This window comes from Aulonocara stuartgranti, assembly GCF_965226115.1.
Source record: "Aulonocara stuartgranti genome assembly, chromosome: 4".
Lineage (NCBI taxonomy): Eukaryota > Metazoa > Chordata > Actinopteri > Cichliformes > Cichlidae > Aulonocara > Aulonocara stuartgranti.
The window spans coordinates 4,011,814-4,033,054 of record NC_138942.1 but is presented as its reverse complement, the minus strand read 5'-3'; the positions used below and the strand labels follow the sequence as shown (position 1 = coordinate 4,033,054).

Here is a 21,241-nt window from a genome sequence, read left to right as displayed (position 1 = left end):
CCTGTTCGCGCGATCTGAACCCTTATCGAAAGGGGAGCTACCCAGAGCTCTAAACCCACTTAACAAACAAACAAAACCGTATATAAAATCAAAACAGATAAAATCAGAAATAGATAAGATCAGTAGTTAGTGTAAGTTTTGAAATTTAAGCTTAAAAGTGTGGATTTGGTGCTTTATTCAAATGCAGCTGAGAATAGGTGAGTCTTCAACCTGGATTTAAATAAACTGAGTGTTTCAGCTGATCTGAGGCTTTCTGGGAGTTTGTTCCAGATATAAAAATAATAATATAATAATAATAAAATAATTTCCCCCAGGGATCAATAAAGTATTCTGATTCTGATTCTGATTCTGATATAAGGAGCATAAAAGCTGAATGCAGCTTCTCCGTGTCTGGTTCTGACTCTGGGAACTGATAAAAGACCGGATCCAGATGACCTGAGGGATCTGGAAGGTTCATACTGGGTCAGGAGGTCACTGATGTATTTTGGTCCTAAACCATTCAGAGCTTTATAGGCCAGCATCAGAAGGTTTAGTGACCATTTTAAGCAAAAATTCATTTTAGTTTTGAGTCTTTATCTGTTCTCATGTGTCTCTCCTTGTGTTCTGTGTCTCCCCAGTCTGTCGTGTGTCTCCTGTGTTACATGTTGTCAAGCTCTTGTTGTCTATGTCCCGTTTCCTGTTTTATTTTGAAGAATCTTGTGTTCCATGTTCAGTGTGTTTAGTTTTGCTTCTGTTGTTGATGCGTCATGTTGATTTGTGTCAGCTGTGTTTCCCCAGATGTTTCCACTTCCCTCATTACCCTTCTGTATATTTAAGTCCTCTGTCTCCCTCTGTTCATTGTCAGGTTATCTGCTTATCTCGCCTCATGTCTATGGATTATTTGTGTTTCCACAAGTAGGGATGGGTATCATTTAGGTTTTATCTGATACCAGTACCAAACCGGTACTTTTGAAACGCTGCCGGTGCTTAAACGGTGCTCGAACTGGTGCTTAAAGAATGGAGAACACAAAATTGGTCCAAAAACCTCTCCTGTTCAGCTGGTTTTTTGTAAAAAGATAACAATGTGTGCCTTTTCTGCAGCTATAGGGGATTTATGGCATCACTCTTGGCTGGAAGCAGTGCTTAATCAATGGAAAAACCACAACTTTTGTCCAAAATCCTCTCATGTTTAGCTGTTTTCCACTTTTTCTTTGGTCGTTTTAGCCTTTTTGGCCAGGGTGAAGGGAGTATCTGCCATCAAACAAGAAGACAGCCGCATGTAACTACCACAGTGTTTGCTAGTTCACCTTACATGCATCAATGTAATAACGTGGTTAGCCTACTCAACGTAAATTACACACGAACAACATTAAGCTACTCACGCAGAGAAGAACGGCTGCTGCTGCATCATCATCCTCATCATTTCTGCTACACTGGCAGGGCTAGGGGCCAGGACTCTCCTCTTCGGGTTTTTGGGGGATGTTGCTAACTCCGGGTCCGATAACAGGCACCACACCCGCAGTAGATGTGCTCGATGTGAGGTCTCGCAGCAAGCTATCAAATACGGCGCATTTTTCGGCTTTTAAAAAAAAACGCTATGCGTTGCCAGGTGTTTCATCGGATTCGAGGTGTTACCTCCTTTGACAGTATCACAGTATCAGCTTAAAGCACTTGTTGCAGGCTGCTGAGTTTGCATCTTTTGCTGTGAAGTACAGCCAGACTTTGCCATAATGGCACCGGATATCAGTACCCATCCCTATCCACAAGTCTCCATTTGTCATGCTTCTTTTCAGGTTCATGTTAATGTCATACTTTTCTTGTCTCATTCTAGCTGTTCTCAGTTTAGGTTATCATTTAGTCTTTTCCTCAGTTCGTCTTTGCCTTTGTTTTTGTTTTTACCATCAGCCTAAATAAACGGCGCGCTTTTTGTTATACTTTGTTTTCTTTCCTGTGTCTGCTTTTGGGTCCACTCCACAACACACTGGCCATCCTGGCTGTGACAGGATTCAGGTGTCATCACCTTTATAAGGGGACAAAATTGGCACTCTGGAAACACAGAAAGCAGCACACGATCAGGTGTTATGACCTAGAACATAATCGTTCCCTAACAATAAGTGGTTACCAAGTATCATATGATGTAAACGTGAAATTACCAGTAAGTGAAAAGTTACATTTTTTTGATAGTAGTGTAGAAAACAGTGAGCTTAGAGTCATCAAGACAAATACACAAAAAATCACTTAACATTGATTTCGCCAGAAATTTGAAATAAAGTAAATGACTTCAATGGGAAAATGATTTTAGGAAAATCTTTAATACTGAAATTAAATAGCAGCCCGAAGTCATGATTCCCAAAAGCCATATTTAGTAAAACATTCTCAAGTTTGACTTTTAAATTGTCAGATCTGTGAAGCATATCCTGAAAATCAAGTCAGCATTTGTAGAAAATATTTTCTGGGAGCTGCGGTGAACTGAGAAAATGTCATCTTAAAGTCATTTGTTTCCCATCAGTGTACAGAATATTCAAATATGTCAGTCAGATGTTGGCATTAAAGTGAAGGGATGAGTAATCAGATTGCAAAAAGCAGGATTTCTGAAATACTCTCATATGTATGTGCTTAATATTAACCTTTCTTAAAGTAGCCCTTTCCCTAAATTCAGCTTTTACTCTGAACGTCAAATTAAAACTTCCTCCCCGCTTCAAGATATTTCTGCAGCGCCCAAATCCGTCTCACCTTCCCCTCCACTTGGATGGGCTTTGATTTATAATTCTAAAGTAAACCAGCTGGGGCATGTTTGCATAGACACGCACACGCACACGCACGCACGCACGCACGCACAGCTTGTGTGCGCACTGATGCGTGAATATACACCAACAGCAGCGCCTCGCCTCCGCAGACAACTTCTAATACACTGTTATCTTTGTGTTTTTTCCACCTCGCGACTTATCGAGTGCAGCCTGCAGGCATATGACCAAAGGAGAGGGGAGCAGAGATGATTGATAATTAAGTGAAGTACCTGTATCGGTGACGTGGGTGGGGAAGACAGAGAGCGAGAGAGCGAGAGAGAGAGAGAGAGAGAGAGAGAGAGCGATGGAAGGAGGCGGGCCGGAGAGGAGAGAGAGGTCTTGCCTCTTGTCTTGCCGAGGCTCTTTGATTCAGTGGCAGTGGCTGAGACAACCCTGTTACCGGCCAATGTTAACCTGGTAAGTCCTCATGTTCTTCTTCTCTCTCTTTAAATCAGACCATTTGCCATTTATCTCTCTTTAGAAACGAGTAGAAGTTACTTTACAGGTCAGGAAGTCGGAAGAAATAAAGTTTGCGCATAAAATGGAAACAGATGAGGCGACACAACGCAACGCAGCGGCATATTTGGGATCTCCGTGCAAGTCAACATTAAGAATTGGTTCTTTTTTAAACCAAAGTAGCTGATATTGGTGTTTTGAATTATATGAATATAGAAACGGGTCGGTGTTTTTTTTTTTACTTTCCGGGTGCTGAAGCGCTCCAGCAAACCAAAGGGAAACTTGGGCGCTGTCCACGGTGCTGAAAGTGTTCGCGTGTTTAAAGACGGTCCGGTTGTCGCAGCTTTATCTCTGTCTGTATTGACAAAGTTTCTCATGGATAACCCCTCTCTTCTCCACAGTGTAACTAAGAGCCCCGATCATACTCGAGACCAACAGCTCGTGGCAAAGCAAAGACAGATTCCCCTGAAGGACTCTGTGTATTTATCGGGTATCTGTGTCCAGATATAAATCCAGACCTTTGGTCAGACCCAACTTTAGAAGAAAAACACGCTCTTTATTGGATGACCACGACGTGTGAAGATGCATTGCGTGTCCGATGAGTGCAAAATCTGCCAGTTAAAGTCCGTGATCAAGAGCTCGGCGCAGACAGGAGTACCCGCGGTGAAGAAACCCGCAAGAAGCTCCACCCGGTAAGAAGTGGAAGAGTGATATTCAGTGAAGAAAGAGAAGAGAGTGGGGGCCAGCAAACAAACACCAGCGCGTCATCAAATGATGGGGATAAAGCACCTTCTGCTTCTTTTGGTTTACTTAGACCCTCTGAATGTCCTGTGCGCCGCCACCACCAACAAAAAGAACAAAACCCCGCTGAGGAGGATCCCAAAGGTGAAGGAGGTCAACGGCAGCACCACCGCGGTCCCCGGAGCCGCCGCCGTCCCGGGGAAGATCACCCAGGTCCAGGCTCCGCCGCTCGTCGCGTTCCAGCACGACACCTGTAAGGGCTACTACGACGTGAGCGGTCAGTTCGACAACGCGTTCGCCTGCAACAATACCGATCACCGCTTCTGCTGCGGCAGCTGCTTTCTGCGCTTCTGCTGCGCGGACCGGGGTAAGCGGCTGGAGCAGAACAGCTGCAACAACTACATCACCCCGGACTGGATCAAAACCCAGCCCCCGTCACCGGCGCCAACAGGTGACACGTACGACCCCGCGCTGGACCAGACCAACACCACAGTGTACATCACCTGCGGGGTCATTGCGCTCATCATTGCCATTGGGATTTCTGCAAAAGTTGCCTACGATAAAGCCACGAAGCCCCCTCAGGAAATGAACGTGCACAGGTGAGATCTTTTTTTCTTTTTTTAATGTTGTCACAATCCAATCTGGGAAATTATAAATTTTAAAAGATGTCCTTTATGTAATTTCAGTTTTACACTTGTGTTCCTGTCTGGACTCTGTCAGTGCCGTTTACTCATATAAATCTGAACCTGTTTTCATGTGTCAGAGTAATTAAGACTAATTCTTAAAACTACAGTTTATCAAATGATCAGATGGGGAAGCCTTTTTTGCAGATTGACACAGACTTCAGCTCACAATCAGATTTTTTGCTGTCAATTCCTTCCAATAGATTTAAAACCCAATCTATATAGTTGCTCTCATGGGGAATCAACTAATCTATAGTAACGCACATAACTTACACCTTCAGTATCATGGGTTCAGTCTACCCCATGACCTTTTAACATTACCATTACTCTTTTTCCCAGAGATTTGCTTTAAAAAAAATCATAGATACCTTTACAGGGCACACATCCCATTCTCTGGCAATCCTTGAAGGCGGGTGGTGGTATTTTATGTCCGTCAAACCTCCAGGGAATAAAGCAAATGCCACTGAAAACCATTATAAGTGATCACGTTCATCGTGATGGGAGTGGTCTCTTTTGCAATGACTTTTTTTTAAGTCCTCGAGGCACCAGTAGTGGTCACTGAATTGCTCAGTGAATATTAAAGCCACATAAAACCACATCCTGTAGCCATTTCAGTCACAAGCTGAACAAATTGCTGTATGATGTGTGGAACAGGCCAAAGGCAATGTTTGCCCCCCACACACACACACACACATCATGATCATCATCATCAGAAAGTCAATTATAAGATATTTTCCATGCAAATGACTTCTGTTTCCATCCTTATGTCCTGAATCAGACCTCTTCGTCTATTTTTTCAGCTTCAAGGCATTTTTTGTTGCCTAAAAATAATTCCGCTGACCAAATTATGGGCACCGTTGTGCATTTGAAAGTCTGCTGTGCTAAACACTGCAAATGGTGTGCTGTTGTATAGAAAGCTTTAACCTGGGTGTAAAATCTTGCAGTTTCTTATAATTTGAAAAATTTATGACTGTCAATTTGAAAGCTTGGAGTATTGCAGCTAGACTCTTAATAAATTACAAAGAATAACTGATCTTTCAGGACTGTATTGTCTGCAGCCCAGAAATAGCCAGATAACTGTGGAAAAATTCAGACTGTGGTTCATTTCAGCAGGATATATCATTTCCAAATTTCTCATTTATTTTCCATGCAGTGCAGTCTGGAGGCTTTGCATTGCATTCTAAGTGATAAAACGTGCAGGACCCTACTCCCTATTTGAATAAAACTGAGAACTTTGGTACTTTATGCAAATCAAAGGCCAGATGCAAGATCATTGGGAGCTTATTTCTCACTTCAAGTGTTGTCACTGTCTGTCTATCCATCCATCCATAGAACCCTAAAGCGACTGAAAACTTTGTTATCCTTCTTATCTTTAATAACAAAGGGATTACAGATAAAGTAAATCTACATTTTAATCATCCTCTTTGGCACGATAGCTCAAAATGCCACACTAGTTGTTCATGTTTGCTACCAAATGTGTGCAGCTGTGGTTTCAAATATGGCTCTTTCACTGTCTGTAGCTTTAAATGGAAGTGAGCCACTGTGGCCACCCCATCTTTCTGGAAGAGGTCTGTGAAATGGCAGCACACAGATCGCATGTCACCTGACACAGACTGAATGATACTTCGAATGGAAAAAATTATGCCTATTCTGCCTTTCTGAACTATTATTTTACAATGAACTATAATGTGATAATAATAATAATGATGATAGGAAACATTTTAGAAGCAACTTTATGCCAAATGGTAGCACAAAAGTCATCATGGAAAAACACCAAAGGATCTTATAGTTATGTCCTTGTTATTTGGCTTCACAGTTTTGACATGCATTGTGCTGACATTAAAGATAAAAGAAATAAACTTGGTGTTCAGTTCCTCAGATACCAGCAAAAGACCATGTGGCCTACTTTGCTCATGGCTGAAACATTTTAGGTAACAGAGGATCTGATGGTGGACTGTTCTGAAGATTTAGCAGAGTGTGGTGACTGTAACTGTGATGCCATAATGTTACAGAAGTCTTTATAGGTTGCTTTCGTCCACAGGAATGACTTTTATGGTATCGTAGTATATCAGCTCATGCTGTTATAGAGTAAATTTCTACAGTAGGGGTTCTTTTATTGTTCGTGTGGTGTGTGGTTAGATAGAATTTCTTGTGTTTTGAATTTTGGTTTCCACCTTGAGATTAAAAAAATCTTTTTAGATGCATCTCCGTCAGCATTCCTGCAGAAAAGGTAAAATGGAAAACCACTGTCTGTTTTACTGTTTGATAGACATTTTCCACGTAGCTGATTGCTTCCATGTCTAATGGATATTCCGTCGTCACTGAAGCAGGTATTAAAAGGATAATTAAGGATAGTGTTTAATTAGTCGTAGGTTTGACTAAAATTGCATTTTCCACCCACAATTAAAGAAAAATTATAGTCAGTTAGTCACTGCTGGTGTTCAATAGTCTCTGGAGTCACCTCGTATTATCCATAGTTGACTCTGGACAGAGCAGTAGAGGATGTCTTGTTTCTCTCCAGAGCCCAGAAGTTGACTTAATGATAATTGCGCATTGTTATGCTCGGGTCATGAAGCTTTGTTGCCTGCTGATTTGAAAATGTCGAGGGAGATTACTCAGCTGTCTTTCTTAGAGAAACACAGTAACAAGTTCTTGATAGAAAATGTCCAAATTCAAGCTCTGACAAACAACACAAAGAAACCTTTTCCGCAAATCAATTATAGATTCAATTTAAGCTAGAGTGTTGGCTTTCTCCTTTCAAAAGCTGGCACAGCAAGCTTTTAATATCCATATGGACTTTATAATACAGTGTTGTGTTTGTAATGGACACAAAAATAACAACAAATATCACGATGCAGATTTTTTTTTAGTCTGTACTCTGAAAAGTGAAGCAACATTTAGATTTATGCCTTCGTACTGCTTTTCCATCCTAGCCATGGGGTGTACTTTCAAGTGGATCTGCTTAATGTCACCACTTCAATATGAGGGCTGGTGTCGAGAGTTTAGAGAGAGGACAATTAAACGAGGAGGCACGGCCTGCTGGGTGCTCAGTAGCATTTTCCCTCTTTTTATGATTTATTTATTTTCACCAGCCATTTGGCACATAGAGCTGTTGTAATGATGTCTGCTGGAATAGACCTCAGAGGCTGCCAGCAGACATTCATGCTGACAGCCGTGACCACAAAGAAGTAGTGGAACATGGGATCAGCTTTATATTTGGCAAGGGCCTGCTCCTGAAAAGTGTGAGCGTCTCTCTTAATTTCCGGTGCTTCTCCAAAGTGATTTAGACTCCTACCTCTGTGACTGAGGGAGGAATGTGAGCAGAATATTGAGCTGTTGGCAGACCTTTGCTGTTTGGTCTGTGACCTTCACCGAAACGCAAGAAATGTGAGTGAGAGCTAAAGTTTTATTGATCGCTTTTCTCGGAAAAAAAAAACAAGATGCAATTTATGCTAGTTACACATTTGGTGCTTGTGAGCGTTTGGGGCAGCGCGGTGCAGGGCGGTTGGTTTGACTTACCTCTTCACATCCACCAGGACACGGGAGACCACATCTAGGGTTTGGGAGCGGAGTCTGGTTAATGTTCAAACCCTTTATATGACAGTTTTATCAGAAAACGTATAACATCAATAAGGACGAGACTTCATTTGAAATGTAAAAGCTCCAAGTTTCCATAATTCTTATTCAAATCTAACCCTGCACAGCTCACCTGTAACTTTGTAGATGTTCAAAGACAAATGAAAGGCGTCTTACAACAATTCAGTTCAATTCAATTCAATTCAATTTCTTTATTGTCCCACAAGGGGAAATTAGTTTAGCAGCAGGAGGATAAGAACAAACAGAACAATACTATAAAACAATAATAACAATAATAATGATAGAAAATTCAAGGACAATTATTTGCCATTAAGGAGACAAGACGCAGTAGGGATAAAAGAGACCTGGAGTCTTTTAGTCCTCCTCGGAGGTACTCTAAAACGGCGGCCGGAAGGCAACAACTCAAACTCACTGTGAAGTGGATGGTTCACACAATTAATAATAGAATGAGCCTTTCTAAGCACATTTCTATTGTAAATGGCCAAAAGTCCATCTTGCCAGCGCCCTGAAATTTTGCTAGCAGTTTTTACCAGAAGTCCCAACCGATTCTTATTCTTCACCGTCAGGTTACCAAACCAGGCAGCGATACAAAAAGACATCACAGATTCGATAAAACTTCTATAAAACAAGGACAACATCTCACATGAGACGTTAAAAGATCTCATTTTCCTTAAAAAGAACAGTCTTTGTTGAACTTTTTTAGTAGTGGCATCAGCATGAGATTCAAAACACAGTTCGACTCACTCATGTTCACGTAAATCACTGAAATTGGAGGATTTTTGCTTTCATTTCAGTTCAACAAGAAAACATATGCAATATTATACCTATCCTTTATATTAAAGTTGTTACATACACAGTGTTGCTATTAGATCTCTAACAACAGTAGGTGAGTTTAATTGCGGTGTTCCCCAAGGATCGATTCTTGGCCCTTTGTAATTACTATTGTAAAACTTGGTTTACCACAGTAATTATTTTTCTCAGTTCATTTTGAGGCTGCCTTCATTTTAAAATCTCTAATGTTCTGACTGTAAAATATGACCAGATTGGATTATGCATCTTTGACTGATTATTCTTGCTCCAAATTTTTTTCTTATTGTATCCTAAAAGATTCTTCTTTACATGAGCTTTTATGAATATTGTATATAGCCGAGCTCATGTAATCATGGCACAAAGTTTATCTAAACTTATAACTTACTTTTAGGACTTTATTTTTACCAAGTACTTTTTTACATATTGAGTCTTCTTCTTTGTAAATAACATAGATAGATAGAATATATTCCATATAAACAGTAATCACATTTATAACAGCTGCTCCTACAGTTTTGAAGAAGCTGTGTGAAACTTGCTTCCTTCACATTTTGCAGTTTTATACCTGATTAAAGTTGGGTCAGTTCCTGCAAACTATACAGGATGTGCTCCTGCTGCACGCAATGAGGTATCAACTGGGACAATGCAAAATCAGGTCGCCTCTGTCTGTGAAAACGAAACAGCTAAAGTGTGCTCATCCTGGAAGGGAAATGCTATTAATATACAGTATATCTCCCAAAGTCACAGAGTTATGGAAAAGTGGACTATGTGGTTCCTTTAGGTTGACATTGACACAGTTAAATTGCCCTTTCATTTCTTCTAAGAAAGCGCACTGCTGGCACTCCGTGTCAGAGACAGACACTGAGCCTCCAAAAGTTGGAAGCAGAATTAGTGAAATATCACTTTTATTTTGCGGCTGCAAAGAAAAGACACGGATTTATCGCTTTGCAAACAGGCCTCGAGCTTGAGTCCGGTACAAATAACACTCTGTATCGTGTGCATTGCTTTATTGACCACCTGACTCCCTCGTGATTGTGGATGTAATTAGGATTTCCTTTTCGCCTTGCCCCAAACCTCTGTGGCTCAAATTGAAGCTGCAGCTAAACAAATTAAGAAGAGCTAAGAAAAGAAAATGTTGGCAGTTGGAAACGAGAACATATCAGTTCATGTTTTTAACATCACTGCGGTTTCCTTTCAGAGCCCTGGCTGACATTTTGAGACAACAAGGACCGGTTCCCATATCTCAGTATGAGCACGAAAACATCGCAGCGCTTGACGGGTCCCCCAAAGATGAGACACCGGTCAGAACCTTGAAGAATCATTACACACCTGTTCACGCTAAGGCAGCAAACCACGGTAGGTGACACTGACTGTAAAATAGAGTGTGTGTGTGTGTGTGAAGGCCAAATAACTGGCTTCATGTGTAGCTCTCACCGTACGTCCATTTACAAATCCAGCTTTACGATGTTGTGACGTGCAGGCGTAAACAGAGACCTCCTTTGCTCTGGTTAATCTGCCACAGCGTCCTGTGATTGGCGTCCAGTGAAACAGATCCTTTTTCTTGAGTTGCTCTGTAGAGCCAGCACTCACGGAGGTGCATAAATGAAGCACAATCCTCTGTCTGAGTTCTCCTCTTCCTCATGCTAAGGTTGCATAAGCCTACTCAGCATTGGCTAAAAATTGAGTCGTAAACTATAATGTTCTGCGGGATTACGCCAGCTTTTTGTCCAGAGATAATTCTGGTGTAACGCTGTTCCTGCTACTTTTATCTGGTTGGTCTCCAGATCCCTGCTCCAGGGATTAGCTTGTTTGCTAAGTGCCCTAGTATGGTGTCCCAGATTCCGTAGTGTTATGTTTTACTCTGGTGTCATTCTGCCTTCACCATTTTCTCCATCAGCACCACCACCCAACATGAAGTGTCAGAGGAGAGCTCATACTGAGTAGCAGGATATCAGAGCATGACTCCTTTTCTGCTACAGAATGACTTGATTTCATTGGCATATACAGTGGGGCAAAAAAGTATTTAGTCAGCCATCGATTGTGCAAGTTCCCCCACTTAAAATGATGACAGAGGTCAGTAATTTGCACCAGAGGTACACTTCAACTGTGTGAGACAGAATGTGAAAAAAAAATCCATGAATTCACATGGTAGGATTTGTAAAGAATTTATTCGTAAATTAGGGTGGAAAATAAGTATTTGGTCACCTCAAACAAGGAAAATCTCTGGCTCTCACAGACCTGTAACGTCTTCTGTAAGAAGCGTTTCTGTCACCCACTCGTTACCTGTATGAATGGCACCTGTTTGAACTCATCATCTGTATAAAAGACACCTGTCCACAGCCTCAAACAGTCAGACTCCAAACTCCGCCATGGCCAAGACCAAAGAGCTTTCGAAGGACACCAGGAAAAGTATTGTAGACCTGCACCAGACTGGGAAGAGTGAATCTACAATAGGCAAGCAGCTTGGTGTGAAAAAATCAACTGTGGGAGCAATCATCAGAAAATGGAAGACATACAAGACCACTGATATTCTCCCATGATCTGGGGCTCCACGCAAGATCTCATCCCGTGGGGTCAAAATGATCATGAGAACGGTGAGCAAAGATCCCAGAACCACACGGGGGGACCTGGTGAATGACCTGCAGAGAGCTGGGACCAAAGTAACAAAGGTCACCATCAGTAACACACTACAATGGCAGGGAATCAAATCCCGCAGTGCCAGACGTGTTCCGCTGCTGAAGCCAGTGCATGTCCAGGCCCGTCTGAAGTTTGCCAGAGAGCACATGGATGATACAGCAGAGGATTGGGAGAATGTCATGTGGTCAGATGAAACCAAAGTAGAACGTTTTGGTATAAACTCAACTCGTCGTGTTTGGAGGAAGAAGAATACTGAGTTGCATCCCAAGAACACCATACCTACTGTGAAGCATGGGGGTGGAAACATCATGCTATGGGGCTGTTTTTCTGCCAAGGGGACAGGACGACTGATCCGTGTTAAGGACAGAATGAATGGGGCCATGTATCGTGAGATTTTGAGCCAAAACCTCCTTCCATCAGTGAGAACTTTGAAGATGAAACGAGGCTGGGTCTTCCAACATGACAATGATCCAAAACACACCGCCCGGGCAACAAAGGAGTGGCTCCGTAAGAAGCATTTGAAAGTCCTGGAGTGGCCTAGCCAGTCTCCAGACCTCAACCCCATAGAAAATCTGTGGCGGAAGTTGAAAGTCCGTGTTGCTCGGCGACAGCCCCAAAACATCACTGCTCTCGAGAAGATCTGCATGGAGGAATGGGCCAAAATACCAGCTACTGTGTGTGCAAACCTGGTAAAGACCTATAGTAAACGTTTGACCTCTGTTATTGCCAACAAAGGTTATGTTACAAAGTATTGAGTTGTATTTTTGTTATTGACCAAATACTTATTTTCCACCCTGATTTACCAATAAATTCTTTACAAATCCTACCATGTGGATTCATGGATTTTTTTTTCACATTCTGTCTCTCACAGTTGAAGTGTACCTCTGGTGCAAATTACTGACCTCTGTCATCATTTTAGGTGGGGGAACTTGCACAATTGGTGGCTGACTAAATACTTTTTTGCCCCACTGTATGATTGAAATGGAACTGCTCCAACAGACAGGAGAAGCAACACAAGCCTATAAGTTTGTGTTTTACCAAAGAAAAGCAAACAAGAAAGAAAAGTAAATCACGTCTCACATAATCACCAACTCAGATGGTCGAAAATAATACAGTGTACATTCTTTTCCATAATTTTCCTATAATTTGTTGCCATTTTGCTCTGCTTTGGGATTCAAAGGTGAACTTCATAAACTCTCAAAACAACAGCCGAGACCCAGGGGGATGTTTTCTGAGATATTGCCTTTGCTACTGGAACTTATAACTGAATTAGTGAGTGTATCTTTAAAGTAATAAACTGCATTTTATTTGTCAAGGTTGAGCTAATACAATCACTTTCTGATGCAGTAGTAATTTGGCGTATAAGCTGCAGCACTGGTTCAAAAAGTTGTCAAAGCCAGGACGCTTGCGGGAGAGGCACACATACACACATGCATGTCTGTTTGACAATCTTTATTGGCATTAATGCATTCTTTAAACATCACAACCAAGCCTGAGACTATTACCTAAACCATAAACCAATTCTAGGTTTAACCCTGGCGATCGTGGCTCAACAGTTGGGAGTTTGCCTTGTAATCGGAAGGTTGCCGGTTCGAGCCCCGGCTTGGACAGTCTCAGTCGTTGTGTCCTTGGGCGAAACACTTCACCCGTTGCCTACTGGTGGTGGTCAGAGGGCCCGGTGGCGCCAGTGTCCAGCAGCCTCGCCTCTGTCAGTGCGCCCCAGGGTGGCTGTGGCTACAATGTAGCTGCCATGACTGGTTGTGTAAAGCGCTTTGGGGTCCTTAGGGACTAGAAAAGCGCTACACAAATACAGGCCATTTATTATTTACCAACCCTTAACCTGAAACAGGCAGAAGTGACGCCAAAGTAGCAGAAATGCACTAGGGGTAAGTTTAAAAGCTCATCCGCTTTGATAAAACATTGAAGCAGCTTTTAGAATAAGCTTCAGTGTCTGTTTGTGTGAGTACAAACACTGTGTAAGGACTAGTCTGTGTGTGATTCACAAAGTGACACATAACTTTCTTCAGTATATGGTAACACCCACAGAAAAGATGTTGGTAAATTATGAAACCCGTGTTTTATTACCCGGCTATTGTTTGCTGTGTGAACAGAAGACCTCTCAGTGAACGGGTGAATGGTGACCTTAAGGAGGATGACGGATGTTTAGGCTGAGATGGCTGAAATTTTGGACAGTGATGGGAATTTAAAATGAGGAAAACTATCTCGTTTAAGTATTACAGTGTTAGTGCGAGCATTTACACGATGTATTGCAACATATTATTACTACTACTGTTAAGTATGTGGATTTGTGAGCCCACTCATTTACACCAGAAGAATGGGGAGAGTTTGTTGCTGCTTGGCAGCATGCGGCTTTATTTTCATTATCATAATTATTGTTAGCTTTACAGAACATTACAAAGACAGATCAGTTTATGCACAAAACACACACGTCTCATAAGACTGCGTTTGGTTTTCATTATATCGAGAAACTGAGGAAATTTAAGTTTTTATGAGGGCGACAACAAAACACTGCAGTAATTTTAAAGTAGTAGAAGAGGTCTGAGCTAAAGAGGACATGTTTATGTTTTAGTTCTATATTTTTATCCTTGGACTCTATTGGAGCAATTTACATTTCATGTTTCTTCACTGCTCGTCTGTTTCAAACAGTAGATGAACTTGAATTCCTGCTTCATCCTTTCCTTGACCTCATGGTGTTTACTATTTAAGCCAGCTATTTAAGCAGAAAAAGAAAGAAAGATGTCGATGATCCCACAGGTGCAGTATTCTTTTGGCAGCCTGAAACCATCCTCTGGATCGCTGCAACAAATCAGAGTTAATGGGCAGAGAGAATGAAGACAGATTTGAATAGACTTCTGTGAAACACTGATATACAACCATGAAAGAGAATAAAATATACTCAGAAGAAGCTACACTCAGCGGATGGGCTCTAACAGTATGAAGCTCATTCTCTCTTCTTAATCTTTTTTTATCACTGTCTTTATATGTTGTGATTAAAAAAATAGCCCTTCAAAGAATTATAAGCCTACAAGAGCCAAGTCATATCTCCCCAAAAAAAAGGACAGAGTTAGAAAAAAGGGGGGAAAACTCATTAAAAGAGGTTTATGACGTGTAGCAAGTTGTGTTCTGGATGTGAACTCGAAACATCAGCAGTGCGTTATGAGCAAATCGCACTTGCTGTTCCGGAGGAGAAACTGTATTATAGCCTACCAAGATATGATGGTGATGGAGTGTGTCTTCTGGTGAGGATAGTACCCCTCCAGAACTGTCCCAGAGTGAGCATTATCACTTCAATTTCCTAAAGTTTTGTTCTCTACTCTCATTTTGTCCTCTAAAGTTTCTATGTTTCTGCGAAAATAGGCGACAAATGTCTTCCACACTTTCCACACGGAGAATGAAATCATCCTTTCAGGACACTTACAGCAACTGGGTTCATCTTAGTTTTGATGGAAACAACTTTGGGCTGAAACTTTCAAAAGATGATGTCATTGCATCAGTTTGCTTGAAGAGTAGCAAAAAACTGTGTCTGTATTATATGTATTATACTTGTACTCCGTTATTTTACTTGACATTCAGATATAACTGTATATGGGAAGGAACCCACTGTGGTGAATACAAAAGACATTAATCCTCTGCTTTAACAGCTTTCACTCCCCCGAGAAAACGTTGCACCGCATTTTTAACCCTGGCTGGAGGGATTTGTTCACATTCAGCCACAAGAGAATTAGTGTGGCCCAGCACTGATATGGGCTAATAAGGCCTGGCTCACTGTCAGTGCTCCAAAGGTGGTGCATGGGACTGCTACCTGACAAAACTGTCAACACCTTGCACCATGTTTCCATCTTCAGTCTGTTGTTGCCTCCTCTCTGAAGGATTTCTGTAGGTGAGGGACATTTGATTTTTGCTCATATGGATAATTGTACATCCTCCTGCAGGACTAATGAGCACAATCACCTTTTCAAACTAGAAACCTCGGTGTCAGGTCAAGATGCCAGATGAATCTTCTGTCCTGGTGAGCAGATTTGAACAATGCAAGAGAAAACATTTTCTGCACGCAGATGGTTTTTGAGGAAAAAGACAAACGCTGCTCTGAATAAAGAGTTTGATTTTGTTTATTTGTTTAATCAGGTGACTGATACCATTTTCATCTGTTTATATAGGATATCAATCTCTGCAACCAGCATCTAGTTAGATTAGCTTAGCAAACTGGGGGAAATAGTCTGTTTATTTCTGTCCAGTGGTAACAAAATCTGAAATGTCCCTAGAATTTTGACCTAGAACTATTTGGAGAAAAACTGGAACATGATAACAGCAAGAAGCTGGCCTGAAGACAAATATTAAAACATTGTATATTTAGTGCATTATCTGTAGCAGTAACATATGTCCAAAGGAAACAAGGTTAACCTTAGTTTTTGGCCAGAACACACCTTAAAGCAACATGTTTTTAAACTTCCCAGCAGCTGCAGTGCAGCTCAACATGTCGATGCCCTTTTATGCTTCTCTATATTTCATGGAGGTGAAATGTCACACTTTTAGGTCCTGACACACTCCATCTCAGTTTCAGGAATAATTAACAATTGTAAAAAAAAAATGAAGATACCACTATATTTGGTATTCCAAGTATAACAAATGTGTGGGAACCATTTTGCTTTGGTGACACTCATATGGATCCTGCTGCTGTAAGTAACCCTTTAAAACTAAATAAGAGTAAGCCAAACTATTTCAGGCTGGAGTTTGTTGTCAATGAGTGGAGTCATGGAAATAGAGGGAGTCATACAGTGTTTTCCTCAAAGTTTGCAAACACATCAAGTAGAAATAAAATAAAATAATAAATCGAAGCGGCTTTAGGCTCAGGCTGCCTCGCAGGAGCAATTTATATCATGGTGAGCGTCTCCAGCTCATGGTTTTAGTGTTTTAGGTGTTTTCCTTTGAGTGTACAGAGCTTGTGAATCATCAACATTTCACCCTGTGAGAAAAAATAAACATAGCTATAGTACAGCATTCATATCTGCACAGAGAGCAGTATTAAAAATCAGGCACTAAAAGGAGTGAAAAATGCTGCCTCCCATCCTCGGATATTTCCTGATTTCTTTCAAGGTCTCAAACTAACAGTGGTGGTCAAAGTGCGTCAGTAATCAGGCTTTAGTCATCCTCTGGGTTTGATAAAAGGAAACAAACGAGCTGTGTTGCCGAGGCGTGATGAAGACCAGGCCTAATGCTCCCACTTGTTTCTTCTCATTATGATAATTTGAAATGCTGTTCGATCTCCGCTTCCCCTGGCCCAAAGGTCTGAGTGATGTTATTGACTTTGAAGTGGCTCTTTGGAGAAATAGGCATTTAACTCTTTGCTAGTTAATGCAGAGAGGTGCGAACCGAGAGCAGAGAGGAGGAGGAGGAGAAGCTGTTTGATGAACCACCTCTACGAGTTTGCATGTTTTTTTTTTTTAAAAACGTTTTCATCTGTTAATTAATGCTGCCGTTTTTCATTTTCTTTTAGGCAGCTTTGTGGGAGACAGGAACACTCAACACTGCCACGGTGCTAGCAGACACCTTGTGTTGCTCCTTTGTGTTCACACCAGGCTCTCAGTTACACCCGTGTTCATCCCGATGAGGGGAAATCACCGATTACAGATCTTTTAACACAAACGGGGTTTAAGCTTTAGCATTGGTCATTCTTACACATACGCCTCCAAAAGTCTTAAAGACTTTAATCTAGTCTGAATTATATGAAAACCCAGTTCTGTCCTTACTAAGGTTCCAAAACCTCTGCAGTTTTATCAAAGGCTTTCAGCTACTTCAGAAAAAACAAAGGGCCACTGAAAAGAGGAAATATGAAACCTTGAAATCTGCTGATTTCATTTCTGGCATCCTTAAGCAATGCATATTGACAAGCTAATCAACCCACCTGAGAGTCAGTTTTGCCAGTTTTGCCATTTTATCCCTGTTTAGTATTCTTGTCATCTGCGGCTGCTCTTTTATAAAATGGCAGAAACAGCTGGGAATTCACTGCAGACTCTCCTTAGTTCAGAAGCGCAGCCACACCAGCATTTAACATGGTGAAATGTTTCTGTTAAATTCTTTCCAATAGAGCGTTTTTAATCAATGGATTTACCTGAGGGGGTCAAGTAAATTCAGGTGAGTTGAACTTTGGCGATGTTGCTCTGGTAGCCAATAGCAAACTGTCTTGAGAGCAGTGATCTGTGAAGGAGTGAGCGACTGACTCTGAAGAGGAAAAGTGTGTTTCGGCATTCGTTGGTCCAATTTATCTGACTTCAGTCATTTTAATTATCTTGAGTAACATTGTTACTGTCATTGCTGCTCACAAAACAGAACCAGAATTCAAAAGTTGTTTGGGACTTTTTTTTGTAGATTTTCAGATGGCTCTCAAAATTAAATGACATTTTAAACTAAAGTACGGTCTTTTAGTTCACGTGCATGTACAAATATTCGAAAGATTTCAAATATTTTACCATTTGTTTGGTTCCGTTTTCGCATCGATGTAATCTGCAGGATTTCTGTTGGCCAAGGTTTTCAACTTGTGAGTCTCATAATGTTATTAGAGGAAAAATGAATGAGACTTCACAGCACACTTGCAACTATGAATACTAAAAAGTCACCATTGTCACAATATGAATGTTTTGAATGCCAGCTGGCCCAAGAAGTGCACAATAATCCATGTTTTTACTTTACTTTTCATGTAACTTTTCATAATCTTTGGAGAATCCAGGATATCGAGCAGCTCTGCTGCTCCAACAGTGACGACAAACTTGGAAAATAACTGAATGTGAAATATGTCAGACACTTTGTGTATCTTCCTTAGGTCCTCCGAACACTAAGATATTCACCAGTAGAGGATCGAACAAATGAAGAGATCAGTAACAGCAGGGAAGGATTCACTTAACAGTTGTCAGTCTTAACATGATGATGCAACTGCCTTTTGAGTTGTGAAACAGATGATGTCAGCTTATCTGAGTCTGCATCACGAAGCCTGTGTCTCAACTTGAGGCACAGTACACAGCACGTCCTTTAAACTCTCAAATTTGTTGCTGAAATATTAATTTTCCACAATCTTTGTCTCACCAGGACATTACGGAAAAGAGAACCTGCGCAGCGGAGGCCAAGACATGCACAACTTCATCTCCTCTGGGTTTGTCACACTTGGACGTGGCCACTTGAAAGGTAGTCCATCCTCATTATCTGTTTTTCACTTCACAGTACAGTGAAGTGCAGAATAACAATCATTTCACTCGCTGTGCCGTGCTGTCGAGCTCTTTCTGCCAAATGACTGTGTGCAGGACTGCGCAGTAAAAAAAAAAGTCAAAGAATGTGACTTTTGTTTCAGCTCAGTGGAAACTGGACGCTACAATTCATAATGGCTTTAAGTGACATCTTGCAAAGTTCCCACACAGACACACATTTCTTATCTATGATTAAATCCACACTTCCAATGACAAAGTAACACTTTCCAACTCTGTAGGCAGCCAGTGTGAACGTAGCATGGCACAGTTGTAGATTTCCCTCCTATTGTCCTGTAAGGAGCATTAGATTAAGAATGAGCCGTAAACAAGAGGCCTGTTGTGTTTTTATAGCGCAGCACTCCATAGACGAATCGGGGCAGATGTCCTGGCAGGGCGATCTGGACATCCCCATGTCCTACGGTATGTTCTCTAAATCTTCCATTTTCCAGCCACACAACCTGTTTTCTGCTCACACCTGATAAGAGAAGTTGCTCACACTTCACACACACACACGGATCAGTGGAGTGCCCTTGGCCGATAATCACAGCTCAGTCACCGGGTGTACAGTGCCAGAGTTGTAATATTTTATTTATTCTATGGGAGGTGGTTCTCAGAGCCCTTGGATTTCTGCTGGTGGCTGTTTGACAGCAGCTCTGAATGAATACACTGGTCGGCTTTATTTGTATGACCTCTACGCACAGGTGAGGATGTCAGACGTTAACAGGGCTGCTTTGATGCTTATAAGTGAGAGTCTAGCCAGGGGTTAACACTTTTCAGCAGTCGGGAAGGTAAGTGAAAGGTTCACAGTCTGAAGTTTGTTTGTTTTTCCTTCTTTTGTTGAGTTAACATGTGATTAGTTGTTTTCACATGTGAATTCCTGGAGAATCAGGTTGAAATGGCCCTTTCTCAGCTGTGTCACGCAGCAGATGATCCTCTGTATCAGATGTTTTATTACTACTGGAAATATTGAATTTGCTTATGGCGATGAGTCGCATGTCACCCACTTTCTGACTGTGAGTTATCCAGATAATTACCTGCTCTATTTGCACGAGGGAGCTGGGAGGGTGAAGTGCGCTTAATGTCCAACGTGACTCATTTGGACATTTGGTTTCTGACACACAGCTCTGCTGGGTAACGTTTAGAGAAGATCGAGGCTGCAGGACGTGATGAGTGACTTTTATGTGACTTTGATCGGGAAAATACTTGCTTCTTAATCGTGTCTTTAGTCTTATGTTCTATTATGGAATGTTGAATCTGCTATTGAATCCTTTCCAGTTCTTAAACCTAAAATGTGTGGTTCATCTTTGAAGTTCTCACTTTTAACATCATAACTGATCCGAATTCTCAGGAGACTGCAATTCAGACCCATGAAGAACATTTTGTTGCAAGCTTGTCTTTTTAAGTGACAATGATGTGCCAAGAGGTGTTTCTCCTTTAGAAAGTGTGGTGGCAGGAGGACTGGTGATTGAACTGATGATTGTAACCTGATAGGTTTCGAGTCCCAGTGATAGAGAGCGACAGAGAGAGCGACAGTGCAGTGGAAATGGCTTTGTGAGATTAAAAAAAAAAGTCTAGTGTCGTTAAAAAGGGGAGAACATTTCTGGATCATTCAGCTTCACACAACCTGAACAAGTTAAATTTGGACCAGTCGAGTTGACCAGCTCGCAGTCCTAACATGTCACCTGAGAAACGCTGAAACTCGTCTCGGTTATGTCTGCACAGACTCTCACTGAGCTAAAACCAGCGAATAAGTGTGTGTCTGTCTGGAAAGATTACATTTGGATTATTGTAAAATTATTGATTGTTGTAAAAATACCGAGAAAAACTCAGTACTCAACATAAAGAAAAGCTCAAGAAAGGACTTCAAATTGCAAATTGTTTGCAACTTCACTCTATGTATGTGAACATTTATCTCTAAACCTTAATATACATACGTAAAAGATACGCTTTTTCAATAAAACCCAGATATAAAGATCAGAGATGATAATTAATCAATTTAAAAATTATCTTTTTAAATGTATTAATGACCACTGAATGTTTTATGTACAGGACTGTGCAAGAGGTTTGAGCCACCCCTCATTTCTTTATATTCTGCTAGAAAAATGGGAAATGTGTGCAGGATGTTATTGTACATACGTTTTTTCAGTTTTTTTAAGGGCACATTGCACACCGTGCTGACACATTTCAGCTAATGACAAAATGCAATTTCATTCTTATGAAGCTGGATTATTTTCTTTTGCAAAAAAACTTACGAATCATGTGTTTAAGCATCAGGCTGTTAACAACAATGTGCCTAAAT

General features: G+C 41.2%; 1 protein-coding gene across 1 annotated transcript in view; it reads left to right on the top strand.

Moving 5' to 3' along the window:
• The first annotated feature begins 2,974 nt into the window (after nt 1-2,974).
• Nucleotides 2,975-21,241, top strand: part of LOC309704456 (shisa family member 6) — an 87,219-nt gene continuing 68,952 nt past the window's right edge. Inside the window, exons 1-5 of the mRNA XM_082529614.1 lie at nt 2,975-3,182; nt 3,623-4,561; nt 10,248-10,405; nt 18,788-18,883; nt 19,294-19,362. Coding sequence (XP_082385740.1) covers nt 3,993-4,561; nt 10,248-10,405; nt 18,788-18,883; nt 19,294-19,362 — 892 coding nt within the window. The 5' untranslated portion in view covers nt 2,975-3,182; nt 3,623-3,992. The remainder of the gene's footprint in view (nt 3,183-3,622; nt 4,562-10,247; nt 10,406-18,787; nt 18,884-19,293; nt 19,363-21,241) is intronic.